The following is a 17,131-nucleotide window of genomic DNA, read 5'->3' on the forward strand; positions in this document are numbered from 1 at the left end:
ACTACAATTCCTATTGCAAGGCTCAGACTGGGGCTTCATGTGAAGGAGAGTGTATCAGGGCAGGCTTCCTGGTGGTGGCAGACCCCACCTTGAGAGTTATGATTTGCAGGGCGGTGTAATGGAGTCAGTCCAGTGGGCTGGGGAAAGGGATGGGCAAGATGCCCAGTGGGAAATACTGGGAGAGGCCTAAGGGAAAGGCATGAGGACTGGGGTGAGGAGATCCAGGCCCGGTTAGAGGGAAGCTGGCAGTCCCCCCAGGGGAGGCGTATTTGGGGTTTGTCTAAAGGTGGATGGTCAGGACACCGCAGATGGGAGCAGAGTGCTGCTGGGCAGTGAGCGAGTGCCACCTGCCTGCACTGCTTAGGTGACAGCATCTGTGTGGGTGTCACTCTGGTTTCCTTCCCACTGCATCCACCAAGGGCGGTGGCCCAGTCAGCTGGCAGGAGGCTGGGCTCTGCAGGCAGGCAGACGTCCTCCAGCCCCAGAGCCGGCCGAGGAGATGGAGCTGCAGAGCTGGCTGCCTCTTCTCCTGCAGTTGGGCCTGATGTGGCCCCCGCGGGCTCAGCCTGAGCCCCGACTGAGGGTCTTTGTGGTTCCCCACAGCCACATGGACGTGGGCTGGCTGCACACCGTACAGGTAGGTGCCCCGAGTGACCCCACACACCTCTTGAAGCTGCGGTCCTTTTTCCATCTGGACTCCAGAGTGGGTTTGTGTCCTGGGTCTCTGCCATCAGGGAACTTGGCCTTGGGCCCACCTGTACTTGGCTATGGACTGGATGTCGGCTGCCCTGGTGGCTAAAATAGTAAAGAATCTGGCTTCAATGCAGGAGACCCAGGTTCGATCCCTGGGTCAGGAAGATCCCCTGGAGAAGGAAATGATAACCCACATCAGTATTCTTGCCTGGAGAATCCCAAGGACAGAGGAGTGTGGTGGGCTATAGTCCATGGGGTCACAAAGATTTGGACACGACAGAGAAACTAAGGCAGACTGGCTGTGGGCAGGGGTGAGAATGTGTCCCTAGTCGCAATGTGTGGAAGGTGTTCTTCAAAATTCCATTGAGTGAACGAATGAACCAGGGCAGAGGAAAAGAGGGAAAGACTGATTTCCATAAGTTTCTGGTGCAGGTAACTGAAATGATTACCCAGGCCTGCACAAGCTCTTTCTGGAAGGAGGAAGGAAATAAATGAATAGGACCACTCTGTGATCGTGGATACAATAATTTCCATGAGATGTTAATAACTGAGTCGCTCATTTTAAAGGGAGTTGGGCAGCAAGAGGCCCTGAGGCTGAGTGTTGAGCCTGGTTCCGGCTACCCGTCTGCGTGTGGAACTGCTGACAAGTGGGGAAGCATGCTCGTCACCCCCAGTTTACAGAAGGGACACTGAGGAATGGGGTGGGTGCTGCCCAAGTCAGCCTGACCCAGATGGGAGCATGCTCAGCTCCATCCTGGGGGCTCCCAGCCCCTGGGGAGAAGATAGATTCAGAGAGATCGCGGGGTCAGCTTCTCTCAGCCTCAGCCCTTGACACACACTTCCCCACTATTTCATCCCAAGAAGGCCCATCAGTGTCCCTGGACCTCACTTCTTGGGCCCTGTTGTCAATTGGTCTGTGCTCCAAGGCAGGAGTGGTCAGCATGCCCCTCTGGGCTGGCCCGGCCTTGGCTGGACTGGCACGACCCTCTGTCACGTAGAGTGTCTGCCTCCTCATGACTCTCCTCAGGGGCAGACTCCCATCAAAGGTTGTCTGCCCGGGTGCTTCTCTCAATGCAGGGCTCACCGTGTGTCCATTACAGAGTGGACGCTGGGCTCCCTTGTTTGAGGAGCAGGGGGAGCCGATTGCAGGGCCTGGACAGGCTTGTGGGAGCACCAGTGCCCCCCAGGCACCATGTCTCCCTGGACCTTCCTCGTCGCTCCCTGGTCCACGCCCTGTGGTTTCCCCCACGGGTCTGCAGTGATGGTCTCTTCCCCTCCCCACCGCAGGAAAGCATGCAGGCTTATGTCACCAACGTCTACAACTCCGTGGTGGAGGCACTGACCCTTAAGAAAAAGCGCAGGTTCATCGCCGTGGAGCAGGAATATTTCCGGCTGTGGTGGGACGGCGTCGCCTCAGACTGGCAGAAACGCAAGGTAACGCTTCCCTCAGGGTGTCCTGACCAGCTGAGAGGAGATGCCCTGGGGGTCCTGGGGACGACCCTTCAGGAAGCTCCTGGGTTGTGCTCTGTGTGACCAGGTCGGGGATGCATAGACCAGGAGGCCCCAACTGTGCTGAGCTGTGCCCAGGGCCCATTTAGTACAGGTTTGTGGTCAGCCCCATGCCCAGGGGACAGGTTTGTGTTTCATCCTGCCTTTCTGGTTCCTCCTGAAAAGTTGCAGCTCTGGCAGCCCAGCTGGGCACTCAGCTGGTGTGAATAGGGTCACTTTTGACCCTGGGCACATCAGGGTGACCCTGTGTCCACACCCTCTGACTTCACTTATGAATCTGCGTGGCTCCCATGGACACTGGAGCCACTGACCATCCAGGGGTGCAGAAGTCCCTGTGGATTACCCTTCTGATTAATTCTGTATCACAGTGGGTCAGAGGCCATGGTCCTTGGAGAGGCAGTCTGGAGCCAGGTCCTCTCCTCATCTCCATGTCATCACAGGATGGGGCTAGCCTCTTCAGCTGCATGTGAATTCACTCGGAGCATGATTAATGTTAAATTCCCGATTTAGTTAATTATATAAGAGCTATAATGATCTTCTTGCTCAAGACTTAGTGAACTACGGAATTAAAGACATGAAGCTTCTAACGTTTATTTTCAATTGGTTTAAGTAAACCATATCTTGGATTAAAATAAATAAATAGTGTTAAGGAAATGGGTAAACAATATTAACAGTGAGATAATTGGGGGAAGCTGAAACGCCAGTTCTTTGGCCACCTGATGAGAAGAGCCAACTCACTGGAAAAACCTTCATGCGGGATAAGATTGAAGGCAGGAGAAGGGGATGACAGGATAAGGAGCTTAGATGGCATCACCAACTCAGTGGACATCCGATTGAGCCAACTCTGGGAGATAGTGAATGACAGGGAAGCCTGGAATGCTTCAGTCCATGGGGTTACAAAGGGTCAGAGATGGCTGATCAACTGAAAAACAACAATCAGTGGAAAGATTTATGGGAGGAGAGTGTTTTTTACAATCCTTGCAACACTTTCATAACTTTGAAATTATTTCAAAACAAAAGTTGTGTACCTGTATGTATGCCTGATGAAGCATCAGCCATGGCCAGGTGCCGTTCTCAGAGCTAGACAAAGTGCTGACCAGGACAGACAGTGTCCTGATATTTGCAGAAGAAATGAGGCTGAGGAGTCTGAAGGAAGGACCTGGAGATGCAGTAGGCATGAGACCAGCAAACAAAAATGGTTCAGCCTGGGAGGTGTAACATGGCGTTTCTCTCTGCCCATCACGCCAAGGTCCACCAGCTTGTGGCTAAAGGTCGCCTGGAGTTTGTCCTCGGAGGCCAGGTCATGCACGACGAGGCCGTGACCCACATTGATGACCAGATCCTCCAGCTCACAGGTTTGATTATTCTTCCACAGATCAGGGTCCCTGTGGCCTCCTGCGGGTCTGGGACTGGGTGTCTGAGCCCTGGTCCTGAGCTCTGTCTTCCCCTTTCGGCAGGAGACTGTGCCCAGTCAACACTGATTACTGGTGCCGTGTCCATGTGTGCCCAAGTACAGGGGATAAGGGTTTGGATTCTAGACGAGCCAGCCTGGCTGGTTCCTGACTCTGCTAACTCCCAACCCTGTGACCCTGGGCAAGGATGCAGCCTCAATAAGCCTCAGTTGCCTCCTGTATAAAAATATTTGGTAATGATGTATGATCTATCTCAAATGGGTGTTATAAAGTTTAAATAGAAATAATTCAAATAGACCACATTGAGTACAGCATGTGGATCTCTAGTCAATGATCAATAAGGGTCAGATGCCATCTCTGCCATCACCTCACCCACCAACTGTTCAACCATACCAACACCTCCAGCACCACCACCATCACCACCATTACAACTGCCACCATCCATACCCGCACCTGTACCACCTCCAACAACACCACCTCCAAGTCTGTCATGAATGCCCAACACCACCATCACCGCCACTAACATCTTGGCACATCATTGCGTAATTTATAACACCAGCACCTCCAACATGAGCACCATCACCATCACCACCATCACCAATGTCACCTGTATCTGCGCCTGTACCACCTGCAGTACCACCGCCTCCAAGTCGTAGTGAATCCTCCAGCACCACCACCATCACCACTAACAGCTCAGCCCATCACTGCATCGCTTCTAACACCAACACCCCCAACCAACACCAAAATTACCACCATTACCACAACCTACCCATCCTGCACCTCTTCCAAAACCACCACATTCCCCACCACTATTCGCATTCCGACCACCATCAAAATTAAAAGTGTGTTAATTATTTTAAACACCATTCTTGTAGAGAAGGGGACAAAAGGAAGCAAATGTAGAAAAATATGGGAAATCTATTGAAAATGTATTCATTTCCCATTTCCCCATTTCTCATTTCACCCCCAATTCAATACCCCTTCTAACACCAGTGCATACAACCACTCTCTCAACTGTTACATCCACACCATCACAACACCAACACCTCTACTACCATCCAAATCTCATCACCTTCACCACCCCAAAAACCAACAGCCGCTCGTCTACCGCTAACATTGGCCCCCTGCCACCAGCAGCACCGTCTCCACCACCACAAGCAGGACCTGGATCACCAGCACTATCACCTTCATGGTGACCTCTAACACCCCAACCGCTTCCCGCACCACCACTTCCAGCACCACCACCAAACCTCCAGGGCTAACTCTACCACCTACTGCACAACCGCCATCATCCGTGCCAACAGCCTAACAGAAACTGACAAACGTTACCACCGCCTCTACCATCCTCACTACCACCATCATCACCACCAACTCCATTTGCATCATCATTATCCTTGTCAACACCACAACCACTGGCATCACAGCCATCACACCAACACAGCTCTCATCAATACCACCATATCACCACCATCGCCTCTTCCATATGCATTACTAACACCACCACTGTCGCACCACCATCACCTTCACAACCTCCATCACCACACATACTGCCACGAAGGGCACGTTCTCCTCTGCTTAACAGATGTTTTTCACAGGCATCACTTCACTCACCCCAGAAGGCAGGGTGTCCAGAGGGCATCAGGCTCGCACTCTCTTTCGCAGAAGAGACACTAAGACTGAAGCTACAGGAGGGCAGAGTGTCAGTGGGAGAACCCGGTTGACTGCAGTGTGGGCTGGGCGCTAGCCCACTGTCACTCCACTGAAGTTGGACCCTGTGCAGGACATCACGATGGCACTGGGCTCTCTCTTTGGATTTTCTTACCTCGTCTCTCCTCTCAACTCTTTAATCGGTGCTTCCTTCCTTCTGAGTTTCTGCTGCCTTATTTCTAGATGGAAGTGATAAGCTCATGGGAATCTTTATGTTTTACCATAGAAACTCCCCTGTCTGCAAAATGCAGCCTCAGGCCTCACCTCCTGCTTTCCTCCTGTTCCTTCTGCTTCCTGCTTCCCAGATCTGCCCCTAAGACAAGGCCTCCTGTGGTTCAGAACAAGGTTTCCTGTTGTTTCCAGTCAGACTCACCTAGGGAGTCTCATGTCCAGGAACCTTCCACTGGGGCCACAGTGCTCGAGTACCTCCCCTCTTCACTGTGACCTACAGTTTGCTTCTGGCAGTGACCGGTGTCTGATTCTTATCTGGGTCCCCAGGGCTCAGTCCAGGATTTGACCAGCCAGGGCTGGTGGGCATAGAGGGAGGGAAAGGGCACTGAGCTCTCTTCCTCCGGGTACCTACAGAATCATCATTCCTCATCTCTGGTCTCAGACCACCATGCTCACCTTCTTAAACACCGCACAGCTGACCTTGAAAGGCAGACCAGAGGAGCCAGAATCTAAGCTAAGATAGGTTCCCATCACTGGGGCAGGAAGGGCTGTGGACCTCTTGATCCTCCCCAGGATATTCTCTGAGGCTCCATTTCCAACACCATCAGGCTCCTGGGACCCTCAGAGGATGGGCCCTGACTTCATCTCATGATGACCTCCTGTTCTAAAAACAAGGCATACACTTCCTTCCGTCAGTCCTGGTCGCAGTCCTGGAGATGGGGAGACTTACAAAACCCCATTCTTGGAGGTTGAATATGAGGCAAAAATGCTGCTGAAACTTACATGAATCACGCTGCTAGCAGGTGATGGTCGCATTCTTTTTTAAAAAGTTACTTACTTTTTCTTATTATGTATATTATTGAGGTGCAGCTGACTTACAGGGTTTTAGGTGCAGAGCGATTGATGCAGTGTACATACACACACATATTATTTTTGAAATGTTTTTCTATTATAGGTTATTAAATAAAGTTCCCTATGCTGTACAGTACACCTTTCTTGTTTGTTGCATACCTGTTTTTTAATTAAAAATCTAGCATCTATTCATCCTTAGTCAAACAACTGAAATCAAAATGTCATGCATTTTTTATTTAGGCAGAAATTCATAAATATTCTAAGATATATAAGTATATGTTATGCATATTATATATATATATATACACACACACAAAAGCATTGCTACTACAATTGAAGAAGGGGTGAAAAAGAACAAAAAAAGAGATGCAGAAATTGGAAAACAAAAACTAAACGAAGTGAGAAGCACTGAATGTTAAATAGCAAAAGTGAAACAAACTAGATAAAAGTAAAAAATCATCATATAGTCCAGTTGTTTTTTAACTATGGTGGTTCATGACAAATGTATCTGGAGCTCTGGAGAAAAAACAGCAATGCCTGGGCATTTATATTAAAAAAAAAAAGATTCCAAGAAAATTCTGATATGTATCTGCATTTTAAAAAGTGATTACAGGTTTTTCTATGAAATGGTAGTTTTAGTGATACATTCTATTATTTTTCTGTTGACCAATCATGACACATGGTATTGAGTAATAGTTACGTACTCAAACAGAAATGGTATGGACCTAACAGAAGCAGAAGATATTAAGAAGAAGTGGCAAGAATACACAGAAGAACTGTACAAAACAAAGATTTTCACGACCAAGATAATCACGATGGTGTGATCACTCACCTAGAGCCAGACATCCTGGAATGTGAAGTCAAATAGGCCTTAGAAAGCATCACTACGAACAAAGCTAGTGGAGGTGATGGAATTCCAGTTGAGCTCTTTCAAATCCTGAAAGATAATGCTGTGAAAGTGCTGCACTCAATATGCCAGCAAATTTGGAAACTCAGCAGTGGCCACAGGACTGGAAAAGGTCAGTTTTCATTCCAATCCCAAAGAAAGGCAATGCCAAAGAATGCTCAAACTACCACACCATTGCACTCATCTCACATGCTAGAAAAGTGATGCTCAAAATTCTCCAAGCCAGGCTTCAGCAATACATGAACCGTGAACTTCCAGATGTTCAAGCTGGTTTTAGAAAAGGCAGAGGAACCAGAAATCAAACTGCCAACATCTGCTGGATCATGGAAAAAGCAAGAGAGTTCCAGAAAAACATCTATTTCTGCTTTATTGACTATGCCAAAGCCTTTGACTGTGTGCATCACAAGAAACTGGAAAATTCAGAAAGAGATGGGAATACCAGACCCTCTGACCTGCCTCTTGAGAAACCTATATGCAGGTCAGGAAGCAACAGTTAGAACTGGACATGGAACAACAGACTGGTTGCAAATAAGAAAAGGAGTACGTCAAGGCTGTATGTTGTCACCCTGCTTATTTAACTTCTATGCAGAGTACATCATGAGAAATGCTGGGCTGGAAGAAGCACAAGCTAGAATCAAGATTGCCGGGAGAAAGATCAATAACCTCAGATAGGCAGATGACACCACCCTTATGGCAGAAAGTGAAGAGGAACTAAAAAGCCTCTTGATGAAAGTGAAAGAGGAGAGTGAAAATGTTTGCTTAAAGCTCAACATTCAGAAAGTGAAGAACATGGCATCTGGTCCCATCACTTCATGGGAAGTAGATGGGGAAACAGTGGAAACAGTGTCAGACTTTATTATGGGGACTCCAAAATCAGTGCAGATGGTGATTGCAGCCATGAAATTAAAAGACACTTACTCCTTGGAAGGAAAGTTATGACCAACCTAGATAGCATATTCAAAAGCAGAGACATTACTTTGCTAACAAAGGTCCGTCTAGTCAAGGCTATGGTTTTTCCAGTAGTCATTGATGGATGTGAGAGTTGGACTGTGAAGAACCCTGAACACCGATGAATTTATGCTTTTGAACTGTGGTGTTGGAGAAGACTCTTGAGAGTCCCTTGAACTGCAAGGAGATCCAACCAGTCCATTCTAAAGAAGATCAGTCTTGGGTGTTTATTGGCAGGAATGATGCTAAAGCTGAAGCTCCAGTACTTTGGCCACCTCATGCGAAGAGTTGACTCATTGGAAAAGACTCTGATGTTGGGAAGGACTGGGCAGGTGGAGAAGGGGACGACAGAGGATGAGATTGCTGGATGGCATCACTGACTCGATGGATGTGAGTTTGAGTAAACTCCGGGAGTTAGTGATGACAGGGAGGCCTGGCGTGCTGCAATTCATGGGGTCGCAAAGAGTCGGACACAACTGAGCGACTGAACTGAACTGAACTGAACTACATAATCACAAATGTAAAAGATTCTTATCAGTTTTCACCATAAATAGCCAGACAAAAAATAAAAGATAGTTACAATTACAAACAATTATGGAAACATGATTAACCTAACAATATAAAATAGGAACAAATTTTTTGCTTGGGTTAAGCAGAGTGACCTGGTAAGTGGAGGTTGGTGCTTTTCATGCATTTACATTTGGTGTGGTTATCAATATGTTTGATCCAATTTACCATTTTCTTAATTGTTTTGGGTTTATTTTCTGTAGATCTTTTTCTTCCCTTGTGTTTCCTCCCTAGAGAAGTTCCTTTGGCATTTGCTATAAAGCCGGTTTGGTGGAGCTCTCCAACAAATGCTAAAGGATCTTCTCTAGACAGGAAACACAGAAAGGGTGTTTAACTCGAACCCAAAACAATAAAGTAAATGGCAACAGGGTCATACTTATCAATAATTACCTTAAATGTAAATGGGTTGAATGCCTCAACCAAAAGACAAAGACTGGCTGAATGGATACAAAAACAAGACTCCTATATATGTTATCTACAAGAGACCCACCTCAAAACAAAGGACATATACAGATGGAAAGTGACGGGCTGGAAAAAGATATTCCATGGAAATAGAGGCCAAAAGAAAGCAGGAGTAGCAATACTCATATCAGATAAAGTAGACTTTAAAATAAAGGCTGTGAAAAGAGACAAAGAAGGACACTACATAATGATCAAAGGATCAATCCGAGAAGAAGATATAACAATTATAAATATATATGCACCCAACATAGGAGCACCACAATATGTAAGGCAAATGCTAACAAGTATGCAAGGGGAAATTAACAATAAAACAACAAGAGTGGGAGACTTTAATACCCCACTCACACCTATGCATAGATCAACTAAACAGAAAATTAACAAGGAAACACAACTTTAAAGGATACAATGGATCAGTTAGACCTAATCGATATCTATAGGACATTTCACCCCAAAACAATGAATTTTACCTTTTTCTCAAGTGCACACGGAAACTTCTCCAGGATAGATCACATCCTGGGGCATAAATCTAGTCTTGGTAAATTCAAAAAAATTGAAAGATTTCCAAGCATCTTTTCTGACCACAATGCAGTACGATTAGATGTCAATTACAGGATAAAAACTATTAAAATTCCAACATATGGAGGCTGAACAACATGCTGCTGAATACCCAACAAATCACAGAGAAGAAATAAAAATAGAAATCAAAATATGCATAGAAACGAAGGAAAATGAAAACACAATAACCCAAAACCTATGGGACACTGTAAAAGCAGTGCTAAGGGGAAGGTTCATAGCAATAAAGGCTTACCTCAAGAAACAAGGAAAAAATCAAATAACCTAACTCTACACCTAAAGCAACTAGAAAAGGAAGAAATGAAGAAGTCCAGGGTTAGTAGAAGCAAAGAAATCTTAAAAATTAGGGCAGAAATAAATGCAAAGGAAACAAGAGATCATAGCAAAAATCAACAAAGCTAAAAGCTGGCTTATGAGAAGATAAATAAAATTGACAAACCATTAGCCAGACTCATCATGAAACAAAAGGAGAAGAATCAAATCAACAAAATTAGAAACGAAAGTGGAGAGATCACAACAGACAACACAGAAATACAAAGGATCCTAAGAGACTACTATCAGCAACTATATGCCAATAAAATAGACAACTTCGAAGAAATGGACAAATTAGTAGAAAAGTACAACTTTCCAAAACTGAACCAGGAAGAAAGAGAAAATCTTAACAGACCCATGAAGCATAGAAATCGAAACTGTAATCAGAAATCGTCCAGCAAACCAAAGCCCAGGACCAGACGGCTTCACAGCTGAATTCTATCAAAAATTTAGAGACGAGCTAACACCTATCCCACTCAAATTCTTTCAGAAAATTGCAGAGGAATGTAAACTTCCAACTCATTCTATGAGGCCACCATCACCCTAATTTTATGAGGCCACCATCACACTAAAACCAAACAAAGATGCCACAAAAAAAGAAAACTACAGGCCAACATCACCGATGAACATAGATGCAAAAATCCTTAACAAAATTCTAGCAAACAGAATCCAACAACACATTAAAAAGATCATACATCATGACCAAGTGAGTTTTATCCCAGGGATGCAAGGATTCCTCTATATCCACAAATCAATCAACATAATACACCACATTAACAAATTGAAATATAAAACCCATATGATTATCTCAATAGATGCAGAGAAAGCCTTTGACAAAATTCAGCATCCACTTATGATTAAAAACCCTCCAGAAAGCAGGAATAGAAGGAACATACCTCAACATAATAAAAGCTATATATGACAATCCCACAGCAAACATTATCCTCAATGGTGAAAAATTGAAAGCATTTCCCTTAAAGTCAGGAACAAGACAAGGGTGCCCACTCTCAGCACTACTATTAAACATAGTTTTGGAAGTTTTGGCCACAGCAATCAGAGCAGACAAAGAAATAAAAGGAATCCAGATTGGAAAAGAAGAAGTAAACCTCTCACTGTTTACAGATGACATGATCCTCTACATAGAAAACCCAAAAGACTCCACCAGAAAATTACTAAAGTTAATCAACGAATATTGTAAAGTTGCAGGATATAAAATCAACACATAGAAATCCCTTGCATTCCTATTCACTAACAATGAGAAAACAGAAAGAGAAATTAAGGAAAGTAGTCCATTCACTACTGCAATGAAAAGAATAAAATACTTAGGAATATATCTACCTAAACAAACAAAAGATCTATATATAGAAAACTATAAAACACTGGTGAAAGAAATCAAAGATGACACAAATAGATGGCAAAATATACCATGTTCATGGATTGGAAGAATCAACATAGTGAAAATGTGTATACTACCCAAAGCAATCTATAGACTCAATGCAATCCCTATCAAGCTACCAATGGTATTTTTCAGAGAACTAGAATAAAAATTTCACAATTTGTATGGAAATACAAAAAAGCTCGAATAGCTGAAGAGATCTTGAGAAAGAATAGAACTGAAGGAATCAACCTGCCTGACTTCAGGCTATACTACAAAGCTACAGTCACCAAGACAGTATGGTACTGGCACAAAGACAGAAACATAGATCAATGGAACAAAATAGAAAGCCCAGAGATAAATCCACGCACCTATGGACACCTTATCTTCGACAAAGGAGGCAAGAATATACAATCGAGAAAAGACAATCTCTTTAACAAGTGGTGCTGGGAAAACCGGTCAACCACTTGTAAAAGAATGAAACTAGAACACTTTCTAACACCATACACAAAAATAAACTCAAAACGGATTAAAGATCTAAACGTGAGACCAGAAACTATAAAAGTCCTAGAGGAAAACATAGGCAAAACACTCTCCGACATAAATCACCACAGGATCCTCTATGACCCATCTCCCAGAGTAGTGGAAATAAAAGCAAAAATAAACAAATGGGACCTAATTAAACTAAAAAGCTTTTGCACAACGAAGGAAACTATAAGCAAGGTGAAAAGACAGCCTTCAGAATGGGAGAAAATAGTAGCAAATGAAGCAACTGACAAACAACTAATCTCAAAAATATACAAGCAACTCCTGCAGCTTAATTCTAGGAAAATAAACGACCCAATCAAGAAATGAGCCAAATAACTAAACAGACATTTCTCCAAAGAAGACATACAGATGGCTAACAAACACCTGAAACGATGCTCAACATCACTCATTATCAGAGAAATGCAAATCAAAACCACAATGAGGTACCATCTCACTGGCTGCCATCCAAAAGTCTACAAACAATAAATGCTGGAGAGGGTGTGGAGAAAAGGGAACCAACCCTCTTACACTGTTGGTGGGAATGCAAACTAGTACAGCCACTATGGAGAACAGTATGGAGATTCCTTAAAAAACTGGAAATAGAACTGCCATTTGACTCAACAATCACACAGCTGGGCATACACACCAAGAAAACCAGAATTGAAAGAGACACGTGTACCCCAATGTTCATCACAGCACTGTTTATAACAGCCAGGACATGGAAGCAACCTAGATGCCCATCAGCAGACGAATGGATAAGAAAGCTGTGGTACCTATACACAATGGAATAGTACTCAGCCATTAAAAAGAATAAATTTGAATCAGTTTTATTAGCTGGATCCTATTATTCAGAGTGAAGTAAGTCAGAAAGAAAAACACCAATACCGTAACTAACAAATATATATGGAACTTAGAATGATGGTAACGACAACCCTATATGCGAGACAACAAAAGAGATGCAGGTGTATAGAACACTCTTTTGGACTCTGTACGAGAAGGCAAGGCTGGGATGATTTGAGAGAATAGCACTGAATCATGTATATTATCATATGTGAAACAGATCACCAGTCCAGGTTTGATGCATGAGACAGGGTGCTCAGGGCTGGTGCACTGGGATGACCCAGAGGGATGGGATGGGAGGGAGGTGGAAGGGGGGCTCAAGATGGGGAACACATGTACACCCATGGCCGATTCATGTGAATGTATGGCAAAACCACTGCAATATTGTAAAGTAATTAGCCTCCAATTAAAAAAAAAAAAAAAGACAGCTGGTTTGATGGTGCTGAATTCTCTTCACTTTTGCTTGTCTGGAAAGCTTTCGATTCCTCCATCAAATCTGAAGGAGAGTCTTGCTGGTAGAGTATTCTTGGTTGTAGTTTCTCCCGTTCATCACTTTAAATGTATCTTTCCATTCCCTTCTGGCTTGCAGAGTTTCTGTTGAGAAATCAGCTGATAGCCTGATGGGAGTTCCCTGGTATGTTATTTGTTGTTTTTCCCTTGTTGCTTTTAATATTTTATCATTGTCTTTAATTTTTGTCAGTTTGATTACTATGTATCTTGATGTGCTCCTCTTTGAGTTTATCCTTCCTGGGACTCTCTCATCTCTTTCTGGGACCCGTATAATGCAAATTTTGGTGCATTTAATGATGTCCCAGAGGTGTCTTAGTTTGCCTTCATTTCTTTTCATCATTTTTCAATATTCTGTTCTATGGCAGTCATTTCCACCATCCTGTCTTCCAGGTCATTTTTCCATTCTTCTGCCTCCGTTATTCTGCTGTTAATTCTTTCTAGTGTATTATTCATTGCTGTTTGTTCTTTAGTTCTTCCAGGTCTTTGGAAAACATTTCTTGCCTCTTCTCCATTATTTCTCCAAGATCCTGCATCATCTTCATTATCATTATTCTGAATTCTTTTTCTGGAAGCATGCCTATCTCCACTTCATTTAGTTGTCTTTCTGGGGGTTTTATCTTGTCCCTTATTCTGGGACATATCTTTCTGCCTTTTCACCCTGATTAACTTTCTGTAATGTGGCATTTGTTCTAGCCACTGTGGAACTGTGGGAGGCTTGAGAATGCAGGTGCCAGCTAGAAGTCTATTCCCCTGACCTAACTGGGTGGGGTGGGGGTCTTCCCTGGTGGCTCAAGGGTAAAGAATCCACCTACCAATGCAGGAGACATGAGTTCCATCCCTGGGTTAGGAAGAGACCCTGGAGAAGACTCCACTCCAGTATTGTGATCTGTGAAATCCCATGGATAGAAGAGCCTGGCCAGCTAAAGCCTATATGATAGCTTACTGTGAACGATATCAATATCAGATTGGTAATTTACAAAGGCAAAGATTTTCCTTTGGGACCAGGAACCAGTCTTGATCACTCAAGAGATTTTGTGTAGCAGAGTTTCGTTAAACTATGAAAAGGGACAGGGGAAGCTTCTGACATAGACATCAGAAGGGGTCGGAGAATGCCCCCCTCTCTAGTCTAAGCAAGGGAATTACATAGTTTTTAATCGATTATTACAATGAATCAAAATAATGTCCCAAGGTTGTAAAGACCTTTCTAGATCTACTCCCATAGTATACATTTTAAGACAACAGGATTAGTCAGAAAGTTTTCAGGAAGGAGAAACATGACCTTAAACAGGATACATTATTCTTATATAATCCTTAGTAAGGAAACATAAGGAAAATAGCATTTGTCCTTTCCTCCTCCTTGATAATGCCAGACCCCTATCTCCTCCTTGAGAGCCCCAGACACCTGTCTCCTCCTCAGAGACCCTGGACTTCTGATCAAACTGCCCAGGGATTGACTCTCTCAATCTTCCTTTTTCTTTTGGGAGAATTATGTTGCCAAGGGAAAGGGGGCATCATTTTCATTCCATAGCTACTTCCTGCTGTTGAGGGGCATTGTCCCTAAATTGTTGATGTAACATATTCTCCTTACCCTCATATTGTGGGTCTCTGATCCAGGGGACCCAAGCAGTACTTGGAGGAGGTTGTGGCTCTTGTAGGAGCCTGGACAACCATTTGTAACTTAAAAGCTTTCAGACAGTTAGAAACAAACCCCATTTAGCAGTTACAGATATAAGACAAAATAGGCATTAAGCCAAGTCAAAACATAATCAAAATTAAAAGTTACATTATGTCCACAGTTAAGGAACAATACGTTATATCAGTCCTTCTTAAAATTGGTTGATGTCATCAGATGAAGAAAAGCTGAAGAAAGTCTTTTCCTTGAAGTGGAGAAACCCACCATGGGAAGCTTTCAATTGATCAGGAGGTTGAAAAGTTGAAAGCTGAGTCAAATAGTTAATTTTAACCCTTCAGGATCTATGACAATATCTGTGCACAAAACCAGTCAGTCATAGAGACAGGTCCTTCTTCTTAGGGGGAGTTCGAGCCCTCGTTAAAGCTACAAGGAGAACTTTAAACCAACTGTCTCATGTTTCTGAGTTTCCTACACAGATGCCTCTTAATAATGTCATTAGCCTTTCCAACTTTTTCTGAAGATTGGGATCTCCAGGAACAGTGTAAGTGATATTCTATTCCAAGAGCTTTTGACACACCTTGAGTTACAGTAGTTTTAAAGATGGAGCCATTGTCACTCTGAGTTTTAGAGTCTAAGATCCCACTTACATCATGAGAAGTCAGTACAGTAAGATTTTGTCTATTAATAAGCTTAGGAGCTTTCAGTTCACTTCAATTCAGTTCAGTTCAGTCACTCAGTTGTGTCCGACTCTTCGCGACCCCATGAATCGCAGCACACCAGGCCTCTCTGTCCATCACCAACTCCCAGAGCTCACTCAGACTCATGTCCATCAAGTCAGAGATGCCATCCAGCCATCTCATCCTCTGTTGTCCCCTTCTCCTCCTGCCCAAAATTCCGCCCAGCATCAGAGTCTTTTCCAATGAGTCAACTCTTCACATGAGGTGGCCAAAGTACTGGAGTTTCAGCCTTTGCATCATTCCTTCCAAAGAAATCCCAGGGCTGATCTCCTCAGAATGGACTGGTTGGATCTCCTTGCAGTTCAAGGGACTCTCAAGAGTCTTCTCCAACACCACAGTTCAAAAGCATCAATTCTTCGGCACTCAGCTTTCTTCACAGTCCAACTCTCACATCCATATCTGACCACTGGAAACACCATAGCCTTGACTAGACGGACCTTTGTTGGCAAAGTAATGTCTCTGCTTTTGAATATGCTATCTAGGTTGGTCATAACTTTTCTTCCAAGGAGTAAGTGTCTTTTAATTTCATGGCTGCAGTCGCCATCTGCAGTGATTTTGGAGCCCAAAAATAAAGTCTGACACTGTTTCCACTGTTTCCCCATCTATTTCCCAGGAAGTGGTGGGACCAGATGCCATGATCTTCATTTTCTGAATGTTGAGCTTTAAGCCAACTTTTTCACTCTCCACGTTCACTTTCATCAACAGGCTTTTAGGCATTAGCAAAACAATAGCGTCAATTATCCTTTAAGCAATGTAGCCATAGCCTTTTTTTCAGTAACAAACAAACTAAATTCTGATCCTGTGGGTAAGCTCAAAGCGGGAGCCTACCAGAGAGCAGTTTAAAGAGTCTTAAAAACCTTTTGAGTTCCTGGGGGCAAAACTAGCTTGTCAGTTTGGACCTGCTGAGTCTCAGTTATAAGTGAATATAAAGGCCAGTCAAGTTCTGTATAACCCAGAATCCAAATGGGGCAGTAGCCTGATACCTAAAAATCCTCTCTTGTCTTAAAGTCATAGGAAGGGGATGACTTAATATAGGGTTAACTCTAGAAAGTATCATTCAAATCAGTGACTGAAAAATATTTTCTCTTTCAGCAATTTTAGACAATAAAGTATAAGGTTTCAGTTCAGTTCAGTTCAGTCACTCAGTATTGTCCGACTCTTTGTGACCCCATGAATCGCAGCATGCCAGGCCTCCCTGTCCATCACCAACTCCCGGAGCTCACTCAGACTCACGTCCATCGAGTCATTGATGCTATCCAGCCATCTCATCCTCTGTCATCCCCTTCTCCTCCTGCCCCCAATCCCTCCCAGCATCAGAGTCTTTTCCAATGAGTCAACTCTTCACATGAGGTGGCCAAAGTACTGGAGTTTCAGCCTTTGCATCATTCCTTCCAA

The 17,131-nt window shown here is 43.9% G+C and overlaps 1 protein-coding gene across 1 annotated transcript in view; it reads left to right on the forward strand.

Moving 5' to 3' along the window:
* Positions 1-499: 499 nt before the first annotated feature.
* The window catches only part of LOC133249184 (epididymis-specific alpha-mannosidase-like), a 41,634-nt gene continuing 25,002 nt past the window's right edge, over positions 500-17,131 (forward strand). The window contains exons 1-3 of the mRNA XM_061419246.1: positions 500-637; positions 1,981-2,127; positions 3,452-3,557. Of these exons, the coding sequence (XP_061275230.1) occupies positions 500-637; positions 1,981-2,127; positions 3,452-3,557 (391 nt within the window). The remainder of the gene's footprint in view (positions 638-1,980; positions 2,128-3,451; positions 3,558-17,131) is intronic.

Source organism: Bos javanicus, chromosome 6, assembly GCF_032452875.1.
Source record: "Bos javanicus breed banteng chromosome 6, ARS-OSU_banteng_1.0, whole genome shotgun sequence".
Lineage (NCBI taxonomy): Eukaryota > Metazoa > Chordata > Mammalia > Artiodactyla > Bovidae > Bos > Bos javanicus.